The sequence below is a fragment of the Arvicola amphibius genome, chromosome 9 (genome assembly GCF_903992535.2).
Source record: "Arvicola amphibius chromosome 9, mArvAmp1.2, whole genome shotgun sequence".
In the NCBI taxonomy this organism is placed as follows: Eukaryota; Metazoa; Chordata; class Mammalia; order Rodentia; family Cricetidae; genus Arvicola; species Arvicola amphibius.
Genome location: NC_052055.2, coordinates 37,113,969 through 37,138,634, shown reverse-complemented (window position 1 = coordinate 37,138,634; position 24,666 = coordinate 37,113,969). Strand labels below are relative to the sequence as shown.

At 48.5% G+C, this 24,666-nt stretch overlaps 1 protein-coding gene across 2 annotated transcripts in view; it reads left to right on the top strand.

Annotated features, from left to right (window-relative positions):
* The window catches only part of Grap2 (GRB2 related adaptor protein 2), a 72,691-nt gene extending 48,321 nt beyond the window's left edge, over positions 1-24,370 (top strand). The window contains exons 2-8 of one of the 2 annotated variants that reach the window (XM_038342518.2): positions 1,814-1,905; positions 11,185-11,276; positions 14,830-14,949; positions 18,189-18,357; positions 20,816-21,034; positions 22,600-22,716; positions 23,157-24,370. In XM_038342518.2, coding sequence (XP_038198446.1) covers positions 1,828-1,905; positions 11,185-11,276; positions 14,830-14,949; positions 18,189-18,357; positions 20,816-21,034; positions 22,600-22,716; positions 23,157-23,336 — 975 coding nt within the window. In that variant the 5' untranslated portion in view covers positions 1,814-1,827 and the 3' untranslated portion in view covers positions 23,337-24,370. Of the gene's footprint in view, positions 1-1,813; positions 1,906-11,184; positions 11,277-14,829; positions 14,950-18,188; positions 18,358-20,815; positions 21,035-22,599; positions 22,717-22,846; positions 22,975-23,156 lie in introns of those variants that run through there. The other variant, XR_005286864.1, reaches the window with a different exon arrangement.
* Positions 24,371-24,666: the final 296 nt, after the last annotated feature.

The following is a 24,666-nucleotide window of genomic DNA, read 5'->3' as shown; positions in this document are numbered from 1 at the left end:
GAGAGGGACAGAGTTTCTGAGAAAACTATTTGCAGTCCCAGTTTCCTGATTACTGAGAGCCCATTAGGTCTGAGGGCTGGCTTATTCGCTCACCCAAAGGGCCTGCGAATTAGTGAAAATTTGTAAAGCATAAATGCCAAGCCACAACTTTCCAGACAGCTGCCCCGACAGTAAGCTGTCTTAGCAGAGGATCAGAGAATGTGACAGTCCTACTGATTAAGTGCCACAGTCAGTGAGAATAGTTTATAGGAGACAGGTGACATCGTCTTTTTTCTTTCTTTCTTTCTTTCTTTCTTTCTTTCTTTTTCTTTTTTTCTACTTCAGACTGCCTTAGCTGGGGAGAGAACTGTCCCCTAAAATTAGGGTTATCATTATCTTGCTACAGGATGCCATATAGCCCAGGCTGGCCTCCAACTCTCTAGTAACTAAGGATGACCTTGAACTTCTCATCCTCCTGCCTCTGCTTCTAAACCACTGGGATTACAGGGGTGTATTGCCATGGCTGGTTTATGTAATGCTGGGGATCGAATTTCTCATGCATGCCTACAAGCACTCCACCAATAGAACCACCTCTCTAGCCAATAAAATTGTTTTAAAACATGCTTGTAGGTCTGGAGAGATGGCTCAGTGGTTAAGAGCACTGACTGCTCTTCCAAAGGACCCTAGGTCAATTCCCAAGACCCACGTGGCAGTTTACAGTTGTCTGTAACTCCAGTTCCAGGGGATCCAACACCCGAACATGGACATACATGCCAGTAAAACACCAATGAACATAAAATAGGAATAAATAAATCATTTAAAAACATAAATATTCTCTAGCTGTACTGTGTACATCATCTGCAACTATCATTTAACTCCATTTCACAATTTGATCTACTGAATATTAAGGTTTTTCGTTGTAAAGATGAGGAAATAGATTTCCCGAGATTTAGTTACTCGGTCAAGATCACATGTACGCACGCACGCACATACACACACATACACATACACATACATCCCACCAGTATTCCACTCTGTTCTTTGTGACATTCCCTACAGCTCCTTCAATTTTTTTCATATTTAATGTAGTATATAGGTGGGCACAGTGATCAGTACATGGGTGTTACTGAGAGGAAAGCTAACTTGATATTAAATTTGATAATTTAATATCAAAATTGAATTTTCTGAAATGTACTCAAGTTCCATCATGATGTTAAGATAAGCTATTGGACAGACTGAGTTTCCCAGCTCAAAAACCGAAATGCTTCCTAATGTCAAACTGGGCAGAAGGACTCTGAGTTCCCCATTGGCCAATACTGTCTAATTCTCTTAAATGATTCAGATGTAAAAGGGAAAATGGCATCTGTCTAATTAACACTGCCTGGTTAAATATAGCTGCCAAGGGACAGCTGAGGGACAGTGTTTACTAAGCAGTCTTTCTAGCCCCCTGGGCCTCAAGGTCCAGTTGATAGCAAGCCTTCTGTCCTTATCAGCGAGAAACAGAGATGCCCCCCAGAAGCAGCCGCAGCCGCAGCAGGCCAAGGGAGCTGGAGGGAGAGGGGCTGGGCTGTTGCTGGCTGTGGTTCCCACTCCTGGTGTCTAGAGGTTCAGAGAATGAGTCTGGGAACCAGATCTGGAAGGCTACAGTAGCTCTTGTTGCAAACATGAGCTCTAGCCCTGCACAAACCTCTCGACTGCCTGAGCCTAGCTCTCCAGCCTGCAGACATTCACTGGACCACCCTCCTGCCCACTGCTGAGCCTGCCAGGCAATGCCATCTGCTTTGCAACCCGTCCCTGGTGGAAAGGCACAATGACCACATTGTCTCTCTTCCAGCTTCTTGTCAAGACATGGAAGCTATTGCCAAGTTTGATTTCATGGCCTCAGGTGAAGATGAACTGAGCTTCCACACTGGAGATATTCTGAAGGTAGGTGATGCGGGGTTCCAGGGGACTGGGAAGGGGCTGAGCCTGGCCCTTGAGGCTCTTTAACAACCCGTGCCTTTGTCTCTGAAAGACTGTGCACAGTTCTTGTTGTTTTTCTTTTTTTCACTCTTAATGTTTTCTTTAAAAGAATTTCAAAACCAGATATGAGAGCATGCCTGTAATCCTAACACTCAGGATGTGGAGGCAGGAGGATTAGGAGTTCAATGTAACTTTGACTACATTGAGAGTTTGAAGTAAGTCTGGGCTACATGAGAACCTATCTCAAAACAAAAACAAAATAGAGAAAGGAGAGGGAAAGGAGAAAAAGAGGAAGTCTCAAAGTTTATTTCTAGGTTACCTACTGACCACCCATACATAGACAGCTTTGTAGCCAATATCAATCTTAGCCCCTGGAAGACATCAGAGGAACAGGAGAGACACATGTAGAACCTTCGCTATAGAGGACACAAGTGTTATGTCCCTCATCTCAATAGCATCCCAGATTCCCATTGGGCAAACAAAAGAGTCGTTGTGTATATGTGCATTGTGTATGCATATGCACATATGCACACAGGTGTACATGCATATGTGTACATGTGCACATGTATATGCTTGTCCACGTACATGTATGCACGTAAGTGTAGAGACCAGGAGTTGACATCAGGTGTCTTTCTCCTTTGCTCTGCACGGTGGGCTATTTACTGACTGAACCCTCTGCCAGCCCCAGAGTAGCCATTCTTAAGAAGCCTGGCTTTGAGCACAGCATGGTGCAGTTCCATAAAAAGAGAAGTGCACATCCCCACCAAGCACTCCTTCGAGGTACCTATGTGCTAGACACGAGGTTAGGTGACAGAAATCTAGAGCTGGTATAAGTCACACTCCTTCTCCCACCATACTTGTAGCATGGAGTGGGCAACACAAGCCTCTGAAAGGCCATCAGCTCAGTGCTCAGGAACACGGGTGGGGAGCATGAGATTCTGCCTTGAAGGGTAGAGAGTGGGAAAGAACAGCAATGTAAATGCTAAGAGCCACCAAGCTCATAGAAAGGCAAGGCCGGGCTTCAAATGAAAAGGGTGCAGGTGGAGGTAGCCAGAGAGAGGCGGCAGACCTGAGGCGACCCGACAGAGCCATGCACACCCCGCCACTAAAGAGGCTCCTTAAAAATTGTTTCCAAGCCCTGCTTGAGTTGTAGTGGCCACTTGCGGAGCTGAAGTGACCTTGGACTTCTGCTTTTAGGGCGTCCATCTGCATACACCCCTGTGAGTCGTAAAAAAATATAAGCCTCTCCATAGGATATTCAGGAACCCGTGGTGATGGTGTACCCCTGTCTGACCTCGGGCACCCTCCAGAAGCATCCCTCAGCTCTCGTCCTCAGCTGCCCCTGTGACCCTCTCACATGACCGCTGTCACCAAGACCACTGTTGTATCTCGCCATAGAGAATTATGGGCTATACAAAGGCCCTCATTGGGGTGTTAGAGGACAACTTGGAAAGTGTCCCCAGAGCACATGCATGTAGAATAGAATGGCTTCATCTGTCCCTTAATGCCCCCCCTCCTACACACAGTGTGTAACCTCCTAACTGCTTTCAGCTTGAAAGATTCAATGACGTGGTTGACCCCACAGTGTCCCAAGATTGAGGTTTTATAAGCTAAAATATGTCTGGGCTACTGATTGAGGAAAAGGTGACTTTTATTGGGGTCACAGAGACATTTGTCATGTGACGAAAAGTTCCTCCCTCTCTCCTCTGTGGGGCATTGTGACTATTCAGATGCCCACCAGCTCCCGGCCTTATGCTGATCACGCCTAGAACCCAAAGCCTTGCTCAGGCTCCCCTGTTATCTTCTGTCATACGGAAGAGTGTAAGGAGAAGCAAGCAAATGTCCATTCCCTCAGCTCTGCTTCCCAGTCCGGCTCCTTACGTATCTCCTGTCCTCTGTTGCTCAGATGGAAACGGTTCCCTGCCCTGGATGCCCCCCACTTCTCTCTTTGCTCCAGGGCCCTTTGAAGTCTGCCCTTACTTGCGCCCTGGCCTGCTTCCAGTTACTGTAATAAACACCAGGACCAAAGGCACTTGGGGAGGAAAGGCTTTGTTTGGCTCACACTTCCATACCAAAGTCCATCACTGAGGGAAACCAGGGCAAGAACTCAAGGCAGGAACTGAAACAGAGATCATGGAGGAATGCCGCTTTCTGATTCATGGCTTACTCGGCTACCATTGTTATACAACCCACCTGCTCAGGGATGGCACCGCCCACACTGGGCTGAATCCCCCCCCCCCATCAATCATTAATCAAGAAAATGCCCCACAGACTTGCCTACAGGCCAATCTGATGGAGACATTCCCTCTTCCCAGATGATCTAACTTGTGTCAAGTTAACAAAACACCACCCAGCACATGCTGCAACCTCCTTCATGTGACTAGAATGTTCTCCCAAGACACCTATTAAAAAGAGACTCTAGCCGGGCGGTGGTGGTACACGCCTTTAATCCCAGCACTCGGGAGGCAGAGGCAGGCGGATCTCTGTGAGTTCGAGGCCAGCCTGGTCTACAAGAGCTAGTTCCAGGACAGGCTCTAAAGCTGCAGAGAAACCCTGTCTCGAAAAACCAAAAAAAAAAAAAAAAAGAGAGAGACTCTACTGGCTGCCCCTCTCCTGGAGCTCAGAAGCACTCCTCTCTCTCTCCCTCTCTCCCCCAATCCCTCTCCCACTTCCTCTCCCTCTCTTCTCCTGAGTTCTCTTATGGGTCTTGTTCATGAACACTCCCGTCCCCTCTCTAAGCTGATATATTCAGCTCCCTGAAGCTCAGCCCTTGACCTTCTGATTCTTCTTCATGCTTTGAAGCACCTCACCCCTTCTCTGGCTCTCTGCTAAGGATCCTCCAGTTTGTACCTTGCTCCCTCACTAACCTCTGCTTTGAACCTCAGAACCAGTGATCTGCTGGCTGTTACCTGGTGGACTCCAGCCCCTGGCACCAGGTTCATACAACCCCTATACCAACCTCACCCCAACTTCCATCCAGGCTATCCCTCTGCCTGTGATCAAAGTATCATGACAGGTCAGTCAATACACAATCCCCTACCAAATCTGGGCAGTCAGGGCTGTCACCAGCTGAGTTCCTACTGCAAGTCAGGACTGGCACAGGGGCTGCATGTACCCTGCAGCACCTCAGCAAACCTAGGAGGTTGCTTTCTCCACTCTGTAAGTGTGAAACCAAAGCTGAAGGATTAAACCATGTGTCAAGATCACACAGGCCAACAGTGACTGCTCCAGCAGCTGGGTGGTACTCTCTTTTCCCTAGGCACGATCTCTGTTCTAAACACATTTATTTCTCCAAGTCCCCCAAAGGAAGGCTCTTCTCCAATAGGGGGAAAAAGAAGGTGTGAAGCTGGAAAAAAGAAACACAGGTTTTGTAACCATATAAATATGGATTCAATTTCCAGCCTGTGAGCTGTATGGCTTGGGCCTAGGCACCTGCCGATTTGAGCATCAGCGTCTGCCTCTATCTATGGAGGCATTACCTCTCTTGCAGAGTCCAGGAAAGTAATTAAAGGTAATGGCCCTGGCCCAAAACAGATACTGAGCAAGTGATGGCCATATTATCACCAGTCCCTGCCTTCCTTCTCTCTCTGCCTGCACAGATGATCGCACAGCCCCTTGCCTGACCTCATTGCCTCCTGTCTCTTCCTTGTTCAATCATTCTGCATACTGGTTCCAGAAGGACTTTCCTAGAAGATGAATCAAATTGTGTCATTTCCTGGCTCAAAAGTACCCAGGGGTTCCTATTAACAATGGATTGAAATCGAAACCATTTGACTCCAACACACTTCCTAGACTCGTCACCCTCACACCCAAGTGCATGTGCGTGCACACACACACACACACACACACACACACACACACACACACACACACATCTTTGTGGACCCACTGCCCCTGTTCCCCTCATAGTATACATCAGTCTGTCTCAGGCTCCTCCTCATTCTCCAAGTGTCCTTTTATATATGACCATCTTTCAAGAGACCCCTCACTGATCCTCTCCCTTCCTTACCACCCCTGTCCCAAGCAAAACTAAGCCCTCTTCTTGCCCCAGGCAGGCTGTACTTCCCGGACCATCTCACACTGCCACCATTACCTGCCAAATGCGATCTAGTTGTCCATCTCCCTGTTAGCTACCCCACTAGCCAAAGTTTTCTAGGGATGAGGGCCACACATGCTTCTGCATCTCTAGGAGCAGAAAATTACTTCTTACTAATGTTAGATGGATGGATGGATGGATGGATGGATGAATGGTGGGTTCTTCCACTGGTGAGCTCCCTGAGAGCAGAAAGACTCCAGCTCAACTTTGTGGCTTCTCCGCATCTAGCACAAGTCACATCCCCAAACAGGGACCCAGTATATATGTCTTGACCTGGGAAATGGCATCTGTGTGACCATTTAGAAATCCATCAGAAAGCCAACCTTGCCCACCCTTTCAGATTCCGCCCATTGCAGCCATAATGGTAAAGAACAAAGAACAGAGAGCCTATGACAGAGCTCTCATTTTGAATGGTGGCCGTTAGTGACCAAGTCAGTCACTCCCATCCTGAGGCAGGACAAACACACCCAGGGATTACTGCAAACCACTTCAAGGCCAGCTCTTGAGTGCCCTCGAAATTCACTTTGAGGTGCTCAAGTTTCTTGATTGGCCTTTGGTGCTTAAGATTAAAACAGACTTCCTCATTAGAAAAGCACAAAGAAGTACCTGGGTAGGTTACCAGCGAGTCTCTCCAGCTTATTTTCCTCACTCCTGGTTAACACAGCAGGCACTTACTAGATGCTGATCTTCACGGACTGGCAGACAAGATGGTGGACGAGGAAGCTCTGCCGAGTGGCTTGATCTATGTTCTTCAGGGAAGTAAACAGTTGGAAAGGACATTGGGAGTCACACTTTTCATGCTCATACCAGTTTGTCCCTACCTGTTTCTGTAGTGTGTCCAAGTCAACCCCATTTCTTCTAACTAAGAGGCCTAAAAGCGCCAGCCTAATCCCACACAATTAACTTCCGCAATGCTTCAGCTTCCCACCGTGCCTCTGAGAGCCCTACTTCCATCCAATTTTACCTTTGTTCTCAGCTGGTCTTTTGGCCTTCTTTCTCTTCCCACATCTAGCTTACACTCAGGCCATGTAACCTAGAAAATTACTCTCTTAGGGAACATTTTAAGAAAGACGATACAGCAATTTAAGTGCAGGACTTCGTGTGTTTGGGCTGTACTCCTTGCTTGGGTTTACATGATGGTACAAGAGATAGGGGGAACTGAATCGATGGAGAGATGAGAACAGGAAGCTTTGGGGCTCAGGGCCCACAGCAGCAGGAGGAAGCCACCACCCTTCAAAAAAAACACCCCACTTTTCTTTGCAGAAAAAATGAGATTAAGAAAAAAACTTATATATACCATAAAATACCTGTAAATTGCCTCTCTGGAAACACAGGCTCTGGCAGATCAAGCCCCAGGTGGTGGAGACAAATGGCTGGCTGGCTGGCTGTCAGGGACGATCTTTAGTTTCTAGAGGGGGTAGATGAGCACTAGGCCTGATTACTCAGATTGAGGCTTGTTTCGGGTCAGAGAGCGAAGTACGGGGTGTGATTCGCACAGTGATAAGCCAATTTCCAAATGGCGTCTTTCACCTCACCCCTGCTCACTTTGGATCTGACATTGGTTACCCTGGCCAAGCCACCTCTCTTCTCCCCATTCCCCACCTCCCGCCTCCCCTATCCCTTGTGATAACAGAAACGAATTCCAAAGCTGTCAATTCGGGAGCAGTGTAAGGAGGGAAGCGTTCTTGTGCCCTTTAAGTGGATAGAAGACACCACCGCTGTGCCACCTCGCCTTCCCCTGACCTAGATTGTGTGTTTCCCCTCCCCCTCGCTCCCCCCAGCATACACAGACCCACACCCATGCTCGGCAAAGCCCAGAGCCATTTGATGTTAGAAAGTTCTCTGTTCTCAGCAATTCTCGAGCTCAAATATGGGACATGCTTTTACCGCTACAGAACAAATGATTGTAGCCCAAACATTCAAGTACAATGTTTGCAAGAATTATAAACCCTTCCATGTCTTTCAGAACTGGAATCCTCCCTCATAAAGATACTGTGCTGAGCAGAATAATATGTGTGTATGTATATATGCATGTACATATATATTTTTTAAAAGAATATATACCACCCTGGTGGTGGTGGCACCTGCCTTTAATCCTACCACTCAAGAGGCAGATACAGGCAGACTCCTGAGTTCAAAGCCAGCCAGGTCTACAGAGCCAATTCCAAGACAGTCAGAGCCACACAGAAAAACCCTGTCTGTCTTGACACAAACAAACGAAACAACGTCAAAAGAATACATACCTTCAGAAGGATGTTCATGTGCCGGAACTGTCAGCTCACCTCAGCTCTGTGAGGCTTAAGTGGGTTGCTATAACCCCCGCTTTTCAAATGGCTAATTGTTTTGTCCTGTGTCACACAGCTAGTGACAGAATTGGAGCTAGAAACCAGGTTTGGGGTTTTTGTTTTGTTTTGTTTTGCTTTGCTTTTCAAGACAGGCTTTCTCTGTGTAATAGTCCTAGCTATCCTGGAACTAGCTCTTGTAGACCAGGCAGGCCTCAAACTCACAGAGATCCACCTGCCTCTGCCTCCCAAGTGCTGGGATTAAAGGTGTGTGCCACCACCACCTGGTGAAACCAGGTTTTTTTGTTCCAAACATGATGGCATGGCCCCTTTTTTTCCACTTTTTAGCAGTAATGCAATGCCAGGCATGATGGTGCACACTTTTAATGCCAGCTCTTGGGAGGCAAAGGCAAGATGATCTCTGCGAGGTCAAGACCAGTCTGGTCTCCACAGTGAATTCCAGGGCATCCAGGTCTACATAGTAAGCCCCTGTTTCAAAAGAGAAAAATAAAATAAAATAAGTAGAGCCTAGGCCTGGGGGTGTGGCTCAACTGGTAAAGAGTTTACCTAGCATGTAGGAAGCCCTGGAGACTATTCCCAGCACAGCTGGGTGTGGTGATGTTTGCCTATAATCTCAGAACACTGAGGATAGAGGCAGAAATATTAGAAATTCAGGACCACCATCAGCTGCATAGGGATCAGGAGGCCAGCTTAGGGTATGTGAAACCCTGTCAACAGAAGGAAGGAAGGAAGCAAGGAAGGAAGGAAGGAAGGAAGGAAGGAAGGAAGGAAGGAAGGAAGGAAGGAAGGAAGGAAGAAAAATTGGCTTTTGCTATGGAAGAGAGAAATCCAAGGGACTCAGGACTTCCAGTCCTACCCCTTCTGGATAACTCTCAGAAACCCCAGGCACCAGTCCCCAGCTCTCCTACGTCCAGTAAATACATCCACAGCTCACTGAGTTTTTCTCAGTGAAGAATTCAGCTGGAATTCACCCACCACAAGCTGAAGCCCACAAGTCCCTCCTGCTCCTCCTTCTCCTCTCTATTTCAGTAAAGACATCACCACCCACTCAGTCTCCCAAGCTAGAAATCCAAAGTTTTCCCAGAATCCCCTTCTCGCTCAGCTACCCCAAATGGTTACAAAACCCTGCCTGATTTTACTTCCTCGAATCCTCCGAACTAGGTCCTTGCCTCTTCTTAGCTCAGACCCCATCATCCCTTACCTGGTGGGCGACACCCATCTTCCTTCTGTTCCTCCCCTGGTTGTACCCCACCCCCAGCTCATCCTCAAAAGTCCTCTTTCACTCTCGTTCTCACTGTCATTTCCTGGCTTAAAATCGTTTGGGGGGTTCTCTATAAATCTGAAGATGGAAATCCAGAATCTTCAACCACGAGCCGCAAGGCCCTGTTCTTCTAACTTCCCCCAGCTAAACCCCAGCTCGAGTGAAGACACTGAACTCCAAGGATGCACCCCAGAAGCGGTTCCTCAGTCATCACGTTTGATCTAATCAGCTCATTGCATTGTCTGGAAAGGCCTCTCCCGTCTTTCCCATCTTCCCTCTGTTCTCCCCCTGACCCCCACCCTGGCATCTCCACCCATAAAAAAAGAACATGTTCGACTACAAGAACGGGACTATGACTTAAGCCATAGCAAAGAGTTAATATTCCTTCAGGTCAGGAGCAGGAGAGGGGCTGTCAGAGACTCCAGCGACTTTCCACTGCCACGGGTTTCCCAGTCTCTTACGTGGCCACCCTTGGGCAGAGCCACTATTCCAGTCTAGGCCCACGTCCTTTAGAAACATTCCCAGAGGAGATCAGTGGAGATAGCAAAGACTTTCAAGGTGTCTCGTTTTCTGAAATCAATGAACACAGACAGTCACGTCTGCTGAGTAATCTGAGTGACCAAGGCAGGTGACCACATGTGGGTAGTAGTCAAGAAGGGTCCTGTAGTAAGGAGACAGAACTCTTGACTTCGTTCAGGATCTGATTCTGAGTTTATAGAAAGCATCCCCAAAGTGTCTCTGTGGAGAACCCCCCCCCTCAGGTTCTCACTCTGTGACCTGGAATGCACTATTACATAGCTCAGGCTTGCCTCCAACTGACAGGAATCCACCTTCCTGAGTGTTGAGATGACAGGCACAAGATACCACACCTGTACTGTCATACCAAGTACGGTGAGTCCTATCCCAACCATTTTCAAAATTCAAAATGGAAATATAAACATTATAGTTTAGAAAGCTAGTCTCGCTTAGATATCTAAGTTTTAATCTCCTTGTTAAAAATAAATCTTTGGTCAGGCATGGTGGTCTACCTCTATAATCCTAGTGGTCTACCTTTATAATCCTAGTACTTTGAAGGTAGAAGCAGGACAATCAGGAGTTCAAAGCCATTCTCTACAGTGAGTGCCAGGCCAGCTTGGGCTACATGAAAATCAACTGATGAAGTAGAGGCTGATGAGACAGCTCAGGAAGTGACTTCAACCCCTGCCTGGGACCCACAAGGAAGGAGAAGGCCACCAAAAGCTGTCTTCTGACTCCAATAGACATGCTGTGGACACACACACAGATACGTGCACGCACATAAATAAATAAATGCAAAAAACTAAAATTGTAAGAAAGGATTCAGGGCAGAGTCTGAGTGCTCAGTCTGAGCTATGATGGGGTGACCTGAGTAAGTGGCCTTGAATGGAGAAAATTAATGGAGTAAAAAAAGCCAAATAACCAGAGAGTTAACCCGTGGTGCTCCCTCCTTCCCTGCTAAGCCTTAGAGCGGATGTCCTATCCAGTCCCTTAGGCTCGTTCCTCCTCTTTGCCCTGCAGTCCCTTTGTGTCCTCTCATCACTGTCCTTTGCCCCCCCCCCCCCCAGATACTAAGCAACCAAGAGGAGTGGCTCAAGGCGGAGCTCGGAAGCCAAGAAGGATATGTGCCTAAGAATTTTATAGATATCCAGTTTCCTGAGTAAGTATTTCCAGCCTGCCAAGCTGGGTCTACCCACACATGCTCCCCTTACTTTTTCAGTCGTCACTAAAATTATCCATGCATACCCAAGGAACTGTCAGAAATGGCTGCCTCTGGAGATCTCCCTCTCCAGCCTCCAGAACCTCACAGCAGAAGGCCAGGGTGGGAGGAAGATTTATCGGCATGGCATCACAGTCCCTTCTGAGGTTTACACCGCATGCATGGATCGCCTATTTAAAAAAATTATATAAAAAAATGAACTCCTAAGTTAAAAATCACCTATAATGAACGCAGTGACAGAACCTCCAAGAATTCCACAGGGGGCGCTGTTGGACATCCCATTTCAGAAGCCATTTCTGCATAGCTCTTCTCCGTGATTGCCTACCGTGTGTTCCACCCTAAGCAGGGATCCCAAACAGTCTCTGCTTGTTCACCCCAGTCAGAGAGAGGGGAGGGGGAAGGGAGATTCCCTCCAGAAAGAGGAAGTGAAACACTGAGATTGGGCTGTGTTTGTCTCAAGAATTGACCACAAGGGTTAGATAGAAATCTAATCTTGTCTTAGAGCCAGGGTCTAGCCTCAAGAGTCTAGCCTTTGTAAAAACATCGTAGTAGTATTGATGACTCTAACCGGGTGTCACTTTCCATGACCCAGGAGAGACGGTTGAACCAAAAGTTTGACCACTGACTTCCAATACGCCCTTAGTGCCTCTATAATCTGTTAGGTGGCCACTGCATGCCAGTGACTCTCCCCCCACCTCTCAGCTCTGCCACCTTCCTCCCAGGTGTGTGTGTAGGGGCAAGGAGCACCAAAAGAGAAGCTCCTTTGGTCCCTCCCTCTCCCTCGGGACCTCTTGCACTGGACCAGCACCTCCTGCAGCCACATTCGGATGCAGCTGTCCTGCCTCCAGTAGAGATATCCCCTTTCCTCCCATCTATTTTCTGTCCCTCCGCTGGAGCGTTCCTGTCAACCAACAGGCTTGCGGCAATCGCGCACGTCTTCAGTGAGATATACAAATGAGGAACAAAACCAAGAAACTGCTGGTTCCAACCCCTTCCAGTTTTCCTTTCGTTTCTTCAAAAGCGTTTGCATTCCCTGTTTCCAACTCCACCTGTCCATCCCCATGGCTCCTCTAGGACTCCTGTCAGCAAGGTCCCAGCCAGCTGCACATTGCTGCAGTACTTTCTCAGCTGTCCTCTCGGCATGATAGGACCTCCTTCCCACCGGTGCAGCATCCTCTGTGACATCCGCAGTGCCTCTTGGTCTGGCCCCCTCCTCTTGGTCCTCCAGGGCCCTAGCTGCTTCTCTTCCGTCTCCTTTGCTAGGTCCTCCTCACCCCCACCCTTCCCCAGTAAGCCTTTCTTATTACCATTTTTTTCCAATAGGGGTGTGTGTGTGTGTGTGTGTGTGTGAGAGAGAGAGAGAGAGAGAGAGAGAGAGAGAGAGAGAGAGAGAGAGAGAGAGAGAGAGAGAGAGAGATTATGGATGCATGTGGAGGCCAGAGGACAACCTTATGTGTCACCTGTAGGAATATCATTAACTTCTTTTGAGACAGGACAGTTAGGTTAAGCTGGCTAGCCAGTGTGCCTCAGGGACCTTCCCGTATCAGCCTCCCCAGTTCTGGAATGACAGGGGCACATCACGACACTGGGCTTTTACATGGGTGCTGAAGATCAGAGTCAGGTTGTCGCACTTTCAAAGCAAGTACTTTGCTGATGGGGCCGTCTCCCCTGACCATTTCAAAGGACTTCCCACCCCAGCATCCTGTCCACTTCATTGTTTTCTCTCCTGGCTCGCAATCCCCAGGCATGCCATTTTGATTATTCTGTTATTTATCCTGTGTCTCCGGAGCCACCTAGAATGTCAGTTCCCTGAGAGTGAAGTCGCTTGTCTGTCCTGTTCTCCACTGTGTTCCTAGCACCAAGAAAATGGTCCCATGAGTTCCAAGAGAGTCAATAAATGCTATCAGATTGCACGGCCATGGTGGCGCATGCCTTTAATTCCAGTACTCTAGGAGACAGAGGCAGGTGGATCTCTAAATTCAAAGCCAGTCTAGTTTATTTCAGAATGTCCAGGGTTGTATAGATATACCCTATTTCAAAGTAATTAATTAACTAATTCAAACCAGAAAAAAGAACAAATAATAAGAAATATCAAATAAGTGAAAGAGTAGCTTTGAATAACAAGGAAGCTTGAAACCCTGGCCTCCTATGTCTGATACAAAATGTATGTAAATTTTTGGAAATCTTAAAAAAAAAATCCCTTGCTAATTCTAGTCAGAGAATGTAGCTTTCTTAAACATTCCTACCTGCCTGTTGCCTCTGCTAAAATCTTTCCTGCCGCGGAGCACACTGGCCTCCACCTCCTGTCAGTGTGTGTTTTCTACATGTGGCAGTCAACTGTTCAGCCCTGAAGAGGTAGAAAACACCAGAAACCCCAGGCTTCAGGCCCTCTGAGCACCACCATCTGCCGTTGCTCAGGTCTGGAAGAAGAGTGTCCCTCCTGCTAGCTGGGTCCAGAGTCGAGGATCTCAAATTCTATAAGGCACAAAGGAGTCGGAAGCTGAGGCCTGCCGTGCATTTGTCCTGAAGGGACGTGGGCATTAATTAGCCTTCTGATGGCAGCAATTAGAGTAGAAGCAGTTTGATGGGGTCCCACCTCCGCCAGCTGTAATGGAAACCCTCATTCTAGCATCGAGAGGAGTTTGTGATCTCCTGCCAGCAACTGCAGCCGCTGTTCCCCTTACCTGGTGTGTTTGATTTTTTTTTTTTTTTTTTTTTTTTGACATTCCAACCACTGCCACCCTGACTGTGCTCTGGGAAATTTGGTTTCTCTTCCATTTCTGTTTCCCCAGTAAAGACATTTCCAGCCTGGATTTTTGTAGGGGATGACCTCAGAGCACAGGGATTGGCTCACCAAAGAGTCGAAGAAGCTGTCTGGAGCCGCTGTTAGACTTTCTTATCTCCAAGTGTAGGCAAGATTTCCTGGACACTTGGCAGTTTCTGCTGGACACACAGCAGTCAAAGCCCCTGAAGCTCCCATGTTAGCCCAAACAGCCTGAATCCCTGAGCTGGAACTGTCCGAATGTGTTTGGGGGAAAGTGCCCTGCCTCTGACTTCTCGGGAAGGGAGTGGGTGCTCAGTCTTGTCTATATCTTGGCCTGGAGCCCTGCCTCCATGCCTGCAGCGGCCCTTTCTTTCCCATACATCCACTCCTCTGCTGTCATTTCCTTGTGGCAGGTGGCTGCATCCCGCGGGGAGTCACTCCCACATGACCTCATTTTGCTCTGCAGCAGCAGACTTCCAGGATTCAAGTTTTACAAGCTAAAGAGAAATTTCAGGAGGGAAGGAAGGAAGGAAGGAGAGCAAGTCCAAAGCAGTGGCCCATTGCTTCCCCAAGAGCTGAGGAGTGCCTTCGCTAGGTTTTAGACTGAGTGCTGCAAACTCGGAGTCAAGGCCCCTGGCCTCCTCCCTTGAGTCACCTCTTTTCCATGTCCCTTCTCCTTCCCCACCACCAGCATGTGTCTCAGAGAACTCTTTTGCCCTCTTGCTACAGGTGGTTCCATGAAGGCCTCTCTCGACATCAAGCAGAGAACTTACTCATGGGCAAGGAAATTGGGTTCTTCATCATCAGGGCCAGCCAGAGCTCCCCAGGAGACTTCTCCATCTCTGTCAGGTACTGGGTACTCTGAAGCCCACCTTGACCCTTCTCAGGTTGCCCCTGCTGAAGCTGGGAGGTTACCCGGTGATCAGAAACCTGGTGGCATCCCTTTAACTATGTTACTGTTTCCTCCCCAGAACGTGTGTCCTCAACTCCTCCATACACTGATTTCTGTTCAGTGATGTAGTAGTGTAGTAGTGGGGATACACACCTTTAATCCCAGCACTCAGGAGGCAGGTGGATCTCTGTGAGTTCAAGGCCAGCCTGGTCTACAGAGTAAGTTCCAGGACAGCCAGAACTACATGTTAAGAACCATGTGGAGAAGGTCTATCTGGCCCAGATAGTTCCAGAAAGCAAGTCATTCTGCTTTATATGTGTGCCCTGACCAGAGCACAGTCTATAGGTGTCAAGGAGTATCTGTGGAAGGAAGGGAGGGAGAAGGGAAAGGAACATCCACTTAACTGTCTGTCTGGAAGTCAAAACCTTGACCTTCCTGTTTCTGTCAATAGAGGGCTGAAGAGAGAGAAAAGCAGAAATCCCCAGTCACTGCTGTGGGAAGCCGCTGGGCAGAGCCAGGCTGCTCTCACACAGCAAGGTCCTGGCAAAGCAAAACTGAGACGAGCAGGGCCAAGTTGAGGGAAGCCCTTGGTGAGGGAATCAGAAGGAACTGTGACACTGTAACTCTTATAGGAAGTGACTCAGTCCAGGCAAGGACATGACACAGACCTACACTGAGAAACCCCAGTGAGAACTCAGTGAGTGTGGTCATCGTGTCAAAGGCTGCAGGTCAGACTTGATGACCGCCCGACTAAAGTACATGAACTGCAGCTCCTAGCAGAGGAGGAGGCTGGAGCCTGCGCAGGACACACCTCCTGCCTGGTGCCCTGCATTCGCTGATGGGTTTCAAAAGGTGTGAGGCTTTATTGCTTCCTGTGCAGAAATCTTATCTCTTGTGATAAACCATAGCTGCTTTGTTATTTAGAGAGGAAGGATCTTTAACAAGTAGGTAGGAGGGACTAATAAATGATGGGCCAGCCATCTATAGGCATGTGCACCTCAAGCATGCTCGCAAATATCACCAACCTTGACTCCTTGCTAAAATGTAAAGAATGTATTTATTTAGTGTGTGTGCATATGTATGTATGTGGTGGCTGAGGGCTATCTATGCATATGTGAAGGTCAGAACTCCTTCTACCATGTGGGCCCCAGGGACTGAACTTAGGGCATCAAGTTCAATGACAGGCACCTTTACCTGCTGTCTTAGTCACTGTTCTATTGCTGTGAAGAGACACCATGACCTAGGCAACTCTTAGAAAAGAAGGCATTTAATAGGGGGTTGTTTACAGTTTCAGAGGTTTAGTCCTTTATTGTCATGGCAGGAAGCATGGCAGCATACAGGCAGATGGTGCTGGAGAAGTAGTTGAGAGCTGTATCCTTATCTGCAGGCAGAGAGAGAGAGAGAGAGAGAGAGAGAGAGAGAGAGAGAGAGAGAGAGAGAGAGAGACACTGGGCTTGGGATGAGCTTTTGAAACCTCAAAGCCCACCTCCAGTGACGCACTTCCTTCAACATGGCCACACCTCCTAATCCTATCAAATAGTGCCACTCACTGGTGACTAAGTATTTAAATATATGAGCCTCTGGGGGCCATTCCCATTCAAACACCACACCCACAGAGCCATGTCACTAGCCCTACACTCCTAATTTTCCTGAACTAAAACTTCTTCATAACTTGGGCAATCACAAATATTAGCTCAAGCCAATATTATTTAATATCAAATTCTAAACTCACTGGATCTTCATTAGTGAAATTTGTCTATTAATGAACCTTATCAATCAAGCCTATTTTATATTTATTTTTTTCCTTTTTCTGTAAAGTTATGTGTATACGGATAGGTGTTTTGTCAAGCAGCAACATGATGTTTGTTGTGATTGCTGAGAGGGACTGATTGAAAACGTATTACACACAAGTAATTCTTCCTTCTCTATGAGTGGTGATACCAGATCTTAAAGAAAAGCCATGATTAGTGCCCAGACTCCTGGGGAAGACCAGCAGTAATGACCATGTGTCAGTTTCCACCCCAAATCAGTTGGGCAAGAAGTGACTATACTATCTTTGACTTCCCTTGTCTAGGAGCAGAGCCCAAATAAAAGATGAGAATAAAGGCCCAGAATTTCTGTTCCCTCCAACCCAGACCCCTAAATCCATCTCTAAGAAGCCCCCACTAACCTTCAGATGAATCTCTGCTCTCCAAAGCCCTTGTCAACTCTTGACTTTTCTGCTGGAACCGGCCTTTGACAGCACTAATATTGATGCACCTGCAACATGTAAATGCAGGTCTGTTTTGGGGGGGGGGAGATCCTTTACTTTATTTAATTTTTTGTTTTATTTTGTTTTTCAAGACAGGGTCTCTCTGTATAATCTGGCTGTCTTATAACTCACACTGTAGACCAGGCTGGCCTTGAACTCACGGAGATCTACCTGCCTCTGTCTCCTGGGTGCTAGGCTTAAAGGCGTGTGCCACCCCTGAAACCAAAGCTTTATAACCAAGAAAGATGACTTGGCTGTGGAGTGAGTCCAGAGCTGATGGTAAAACCTCTCCCTCCCCTTGTTTTCAGATGGCTAAAATCTGATTTCTGCAAACCCAGTACAGATGTGCCTGGCCACTTGATCCAGAATGGTAGTGAAGGTTCTAGAAGCAGTCAGCATACTCACCCAGTCTTCTGCTGATAATCCCTCCCACAGGCCTGCTACTAGAGCTTGGTTCAGGGTGCCCGTATCTGTTTCTCCTGCTGCTGTAGAGTGAGCAGCTGTTGGATAGCGTGCCATGGCCATGGCCCTCTTGAGCGTCCAACAGTTGTGATCACCCACGTGAGACCCACACAAGATGGGCCCAGTAATGTTTCATCATGGAATGGGGAGGAGATCACAAGGCCCACTCCCCACCACCACCTCAAGATGTGGAGGCAGTTAACAGTGACTGGGGAAAAGAAACACTTTCTGTGGCGGAGCTGCTTGAATGTTGTCAGTGGTACCATAAGTTGCCACGGTTAAATTCACTTGTTCACCGCTTGTGCGGAATCTTTACTTTCTTCTGTCATTGGTTCCCTACCTGGGTAGGACACAGGTTTGTTTATGTCTCCTCCTACCCCCGCCAAAATGTTCATACAATGCCTGCTCAAACAAACTTCATCTCTGGCTGCAAACAACCACCCAGCGGAGACATGGTCACCACTGAGTTTGCTTGATCCCCAGGCACGAGGACGATGTTCAGCACTTCAAAGTCATGAGAGACAACAAGGGCAATTACTTTCTGTGGACTGAGAAGTTCCCATCTCTAAATAAGCTGGTGGACTATTACAGGACGACTTCCATCTCCAAACAGAAGCAGATCTTCCTTCGGGATGGAACCAAAGAAGATCAGGTATGCCTCAGGTCCACACAGACTCCAGGCCAGGGATTTCAGGCAGCCTGAATTCCTGTGTAAATCACCCCCTCCCAAAAGAATGATATTCTGATCTGAAGTCAGATCTCACATTTAATCCAGCTGATCACTTCCTAGCTGTGTGGTTTTGGAGGACTCTCAGATCATGCTTCCTCATCCCTTGAGACAGCGTAAAGAGGGGGTTGTGAGGGTAAGATAATCTAATGTCCCCCATCTCTTCCCTCACTCCTAATCAAGCTACAAATGTACTATATATGTTAGCTCACATTGGAGGGGCTGCTGATCAATGATTCGTGGATCTTACTTCACTGCTTTCAGCCCAGCCCAGGAGCTGCTCAAGGGTCAGGGTGACAGACAGCAGTACTAGAGAGTAGCCTAGAGGCCAAGACTAAAGCACCAGGCAGTTTCCTGATGACCTCCAGGAGCACAGGGATGCACAGGTTTAATCCCACTTCATTCCTAACTACCTATGTCACCTAAGCAAGTACAGAGCACTTTCTGAGGCCTGTAGTGGTGACTTGGGAGTTAAGCGCACCTACTGCTCTTCCAGAAGACCTGAGTTTAGTTCTCAGCCTCATGTCAGGGGCCTCCCAACCACCACTAATACTAGGTTCAGTGGATCTGATGCCCTCTTCAGGCCTCCTTGAGCACCTGAACACACGTGACATACATATATACAGGCATATATCCCAAATAAAATACCCTTTTTTCCCCAAAGAACATTTTTTTTTAAGCTGGGTGTGGTAGTACATGACAGTACCCAGCACTTAGGACGTAGAAGCAGGAAGATTGCAAGTTCAAGGCCAGCCTGGGCTACATAGCAAATGCTAGGACGGTTGGGGCAAGCAAGACACTGTCCCCCACCCCAACCCCTGCCAAATCAAACATACAAACAAACAAACATCTCATCTTGGCATGGAAAGTACAATAGTCGCTCCCTCACTGGACCCTTGTGACGACCGAGTGGCATAATCACAGCCCCTGCCACAGAATCTGGTGCATGGCAGGCAGGCACCAAAGACGCGATAATCAGCTTCCCACAGGGGAATCCACACACACACACACGTGTGCACATGGGCACACCTACAAAGTATAAACTGCTTCTCAAGGAAAAGAGCATGGCTGTAAGGGATACGTGCAATAAGCGGGGCGGTGATGGCACAGTCCCTCAATCCCAGCCCTCAGGAGGCGGAGGAGGTAGATCTCTGTGAGTTTGAGGCCAGCCTGGTCTACAGAGTGAGTTGCAGGACAGCCAGGGCTGTCTTGAAACCCTATCTTGAGAGAGAGAGAGAGAGAGAGAGAGAGAGAGAGAGAGAGAGAGAGAGAGAGGTGTAATAAAGAAAGAAGCATGCACTAGCATAGCTGGAACCCCGGGGAAAAGTGATTGAAAAGGACACGTGTGCTTTGGGGAAGTCAACCTGCCCTTCTAAGCCACCAGCTGTTTTCAAGGCTGGGATGCAAGAATCATCAGAGAGGAGGGTGGGTGTTCCCATCCAGAGCACACAGAAGTTCAGCAAACAAAGGTCAGCGGAGCTCTTGTGGCTTATTTTAACCAGGAAATGGAAAGAAGTATTCACTCTCTAGGATTCAGGGCTCAGAGATAAGAGAGACAGTATAAAGTTTCCTTTAAACTGGATTAAATGAGTTAATATTTGTACAGTGTGAGCATATACTGAGCCCGAGTTTCTATGTAATTGTTTGTTAAATAAAAATAACAATAGTATTTCTGGTTCACGAGCTGTTACAATATGAAGCAGAGAGACCTAGTTCCTTCCTGGTTCATGGGACATCAGGCCTGTTTTTCATGGCTCTGCCAGAATGTTGCTGTCTTGAGTCCGCGTCACCAGGCTATAAACGACAGCTCCAGACTATGTAAAGTCAAGAGTAGGGCCATCCAGAGGGCAGGGTATCCAGCAGTTTGGCAACATGCGGGTTGTTTGTCTTGTAGATAAATAATCCACAGGATCTCAGTTGACCTTTGGGGTTGTTTTTTTCTTCTCCACTTTTGTGTGCTCTGGGTGGGAACACACTCTGCTCTGATGATTGTAGAATCCAGCCTTCAAATCAGCTGGTGGCTCAGAAGGGAGCATTGACTTCCTCAAAGCACATGGGTCCTTTTCAAGTCACCTCTCCCTTTCTGCCTGTGAAGTAGAATATTTAAACTTAATTACAGAGAGAAAAACAAACACAGTAGGAATGGATTGAGTGGAGACCACACGGAAATGGTTAGACCAAATGGAAATTGTCAACCAGAGGCCAGAACTCACGAATTAGGGAAGACTTGAGAATGCAGAAACCCCCTTTGACAACAAACCTAAGGTCCAAACCTTAGGTCTCCTTCAAGGCTTACCACCACCACACAGTTCCTGCCAGAACAGGGACAGGGACGGGAAGTCTAGGGGAAGGATGAATCTGGAGCCCCTGTTCTCTTCTCCAGGGTCACTGGAGCAACAGCCTGGACAGGAGGTCCCAGGGAGGCCCTCACCCAAGTGGAAATGTAGAAGAAATCCGACCTTTGATGAACCGGAAGCTGTCAGACAACCCTCCTACCCGTACCCAGCAGTACCCCCAGCACCAGCAGCCACCTCCTCCGTTCCCACCGGGGTCACAGCCTCCTCCACAGCAGCGGTATCTGCAGCACCACCATTTCCACCAGGTATCTGAAGAGAAGAGAGAGGCAGGGCAAGGGGTGAAGGCAGACCTGCCCACCCCATGGCCCAGGCCAGACCAGCCTCCTGAAAGATTCTGGGCCCCACGATGGAAACCGCCCACAAACCATCAGCGAGTGAGCGCGTGCGCGTGCGCGCGCACGCGGGAACACACACACACACACACACACACACACACAATTCTGCCAGCAGAATTCCAATTCCTTCTCCGTAACCCATAAAAAGAAAGCTGGATTAAAATGTGCGGCAGCCTTGTTTATCTACCTTTGCCTGCTCCAGAGGAGATGGCAGCTGGCTTATGGAGCTGGACAGTGCAGGCTTCTGTGTGAGTTGCATGTATCTACTTCCCCAGGTCCATATTCTGCTATCAGCCCCCACTACTATGCAAACATAATCCAGCAACTGGCACCACATTTTGTCATTGGCATGGTCCAGTGCATTTTCTCTCTTTTTGACGTTTTATAAGCTGCTCTGTCTGCCTGATGGATCTTTCCTGGTCAGTCCCACTCCTCCTCAAGCTGGAGCCCAGGCGTCACCTCTTCCCGGACTCCTTCCCTGACGTACCCAGGCATGCCTGAACACTTCCCCATCTGTTCACTTAGCACATTACTGTATATGGTTCTTCCTCTAAACTAGCAAATGTTCCTGATTTTTGTTTTTAACTAAGAAAAGAGCCATATGAACTATCTGTGATGGTGCCTGCCTATAACCCCAACATTTAGGAGGCTGAGACAAGTGGATTAAGAGCCCAGCTCTAGCCTGGGCTACATAGTGAATCCAAAGTCAGCTTGAGCTACAAAGCAAGACCCTGTCTCAAAATCAAAGAAAAGAAGGCTGTGGGAGTAAAGTGTTTGCTAGGCAAACAAGAGGGCCTGAAGTCAGATTCCCATCACCCACATAAATGCCAGCATAGGGGAACACATCTTTGGTTTGCTTGTTTGTTTTTTAAGACAGGGTTTCTCTGTGTAGCTTTGGAGCCTGTCCTGAAACTCACTTTGTAACCCAGGCTGGCCTCGAACTCACGGAGATCCGCCTGATTCTGCCTCTGCCTCCCAAGGGCTGGAATTAAAGGTGTGTACCTCCACCACCCAACACTGCTGAAGTGAGCGGGTAGAAACAGCAGATTCCGGCAGCTCATTGGCCTGCCAGTCTAGCTGAATCAGTGAGTCCCAGGTCCAGTAATGTCCCTTCAGGTGGATGGAGAGTGACAGAGGAAGATGCCCAATGTCAACCTCAGGCCTCTACCCTCACACTCACACATATGTACACACAAATGATGGTGACAATTGATTGCATTCCTGAAGCGTGGGTGCACAACTCCCCAAATAACTGCTATTTGATTGGATAAATGAAGTCCAGCATTCTTGCCTTTAAAATCTAAGATCCCTTCAGATTCCTTCCTGTCCATTTTCCACGATGAAGGGTGATGGTCAGCGAGTTAGTTCTTAGGTGTGAGTTCTGTAGACAGCACCCAAGCAAGGCACAAGGGTAGGGCAGGCTGTGAGAGACGCCCCTGCTGGCAATGTAACAGACCTCTGTTGCACGTCTCTAGGACCGCCGTGGAGGCAGCCTGGACATAAATGATGGGCATTGTGGCATCAGCAGTGAGATGAATGCCACCCTGATGCAACGGAGACATACGGACCCTGTGCAACTCCAGGTGGCAGGGGTGAGTGAGCAGAGAGCAGGCGCGAGGTGGCCTCTTGGGAAAGGGTTCAGCCTGGCTCATTCAGGCTGCCGTTTTCAGTCTGACTGTTGAACTTTGTCCCTGTTCTTGCTCTTCTGGCTGCGGGAAATGGGTGAGCTTTGTCCCTGTGACCCAGTACACTTGGCCTCAGGACAGGCTCAGTATTAGAGCACTTGCCTGACATATGTGAGGGCCCAGCTTCCACCAAAGCAAAGCAAGACCATATCAAGAACACAGCTGGTGAGTGTCCCAGCACCTCAGGGCCCAGGGCTGTGCGTACTAACTCTGCTTTAGATTGCTTCAAGGTCAGCTTTTTGGGAAGGACCCAGAGGACTCGGGATAGAGCCATGGTTCCCCTGTGTGACAGTTGCTCCAGATACCAGCCTACTGAGCTCATCAGCTTGTCTCTTGTTCCCCTCTAGCGAGTGCGCTGGGCCCGGGCACTGTATGACTTCGAGGCTCTGGAAGAGGATGAGCTGGGATTCCGAAGCGGGGAGGTGGTTGAAGTCCTGGATAGCTCCAACCCGTCTTGGTGGACCGGCCGTCTACACAACAAACTGGGTCTCTTCCCTGCCAACTATGTGGCTCCCATGATGCGATGAGTCCCGCTGGGCGACTGGAGGCTTTTTGTCTGAAGCTGCCTGCAAGATACAGACAAGAGAAAAAAAGTTGGACTTTATAACTACACATGCATGCATATGATGGACACGTGTGCCCGTGCGTACACAAAACATGTATATGTATGTCTATGGCCACACACAACATTTTCTAATAGTAATTTATTGGCAGCTGGGTTGGTTCATTGACTGGCATGAGAAGGAACTCGAGGGAAGAATGGGGTGCTTTTCCGGCTCTTCTCTGCGCGAGAGGGCAGCAGGGAGCTGAGAGCAGGGCAGGAAAATGGACTTCTCCCAACCCTTGAACTTTCACAGCTTCTTTCCTGGCTTGGGAACTTTCCAAGAGAGCAAGCAGCTAAGCAGAGGTCACACCCAGCAATGGACTCACAGGACGGGCTGAGCTTGGCGAGGCATGTTAAGTAGCTCACCTAGCCCCGTCCATCTACAGGGAAGCTTCCCCCCTGTTCTCCACAGGGCAGGCACTGCACCCTGAGAACTAAAGTTTAGCAGATCCAGGGCCACAGGCACCAAGCAAGTCTGAGCAGGTAGCTGGCAAGGGCGTGGTCAGTGTTCTCAGCTTGGTGTGCGAGAGCCTTGTAGGCCTCAGGCCTAGTCAATGCCTGACAGAAACTTTTACTTTTCCACCAGTGACTGCCCATTGGGCGATCCCCTTCCCCTGTAGCTAATGAGAGAGAGTGTCTCTAACACAGAGACACCACAGAGACAAGTGCTAGGGAACACAGGGCTTCTCCACAGACCCTTGTGGCTTGCTTGAATGTAACTTCTGCTTTCCCGGCTGCAAAGGAAGCTGTAGCCTAGATTCTGCGAAGTGCATGGAGAAGCCCTGGCTGAGAATGTGGGATTTATCAGCAGCCTCGTTTTGTGGTTACAGGGGTTGTGTCTGTCGAGCGCTCTTGTTTTTTCCTCCTGATTTTCTGTGGTTGAGGGGTGTCTTTGCCAATGGACCAGAGGGAAGCCAAGACTGCAGATCAATAAACAGATTGACATATCGACTCTAACCCTGGACAGGAGCTTCATGAATATGAGTTTCCTCTTCCGTCTGCATGCTCGGCCTCTGGGGGCCTCCCTTCACCTAGAAGGAGGAACCCCACTGCCACTGTCCTTCTTTGTCACCTCAAACTCGAATTGTGTGTCCTGGTGCCCACCCTGGAGAAGAAAGAGCATAGAAGACAGGCTGAGGGGAGGGACACTGGAGAAGAAGAAGCTCCGTGCCTTTGTGGAGCCTGGAAGCAAACATGTCACAACAGAAGGCACTTACAAGGGTGTTGGTGTAGTCACGTGTGGATGTGTGTTC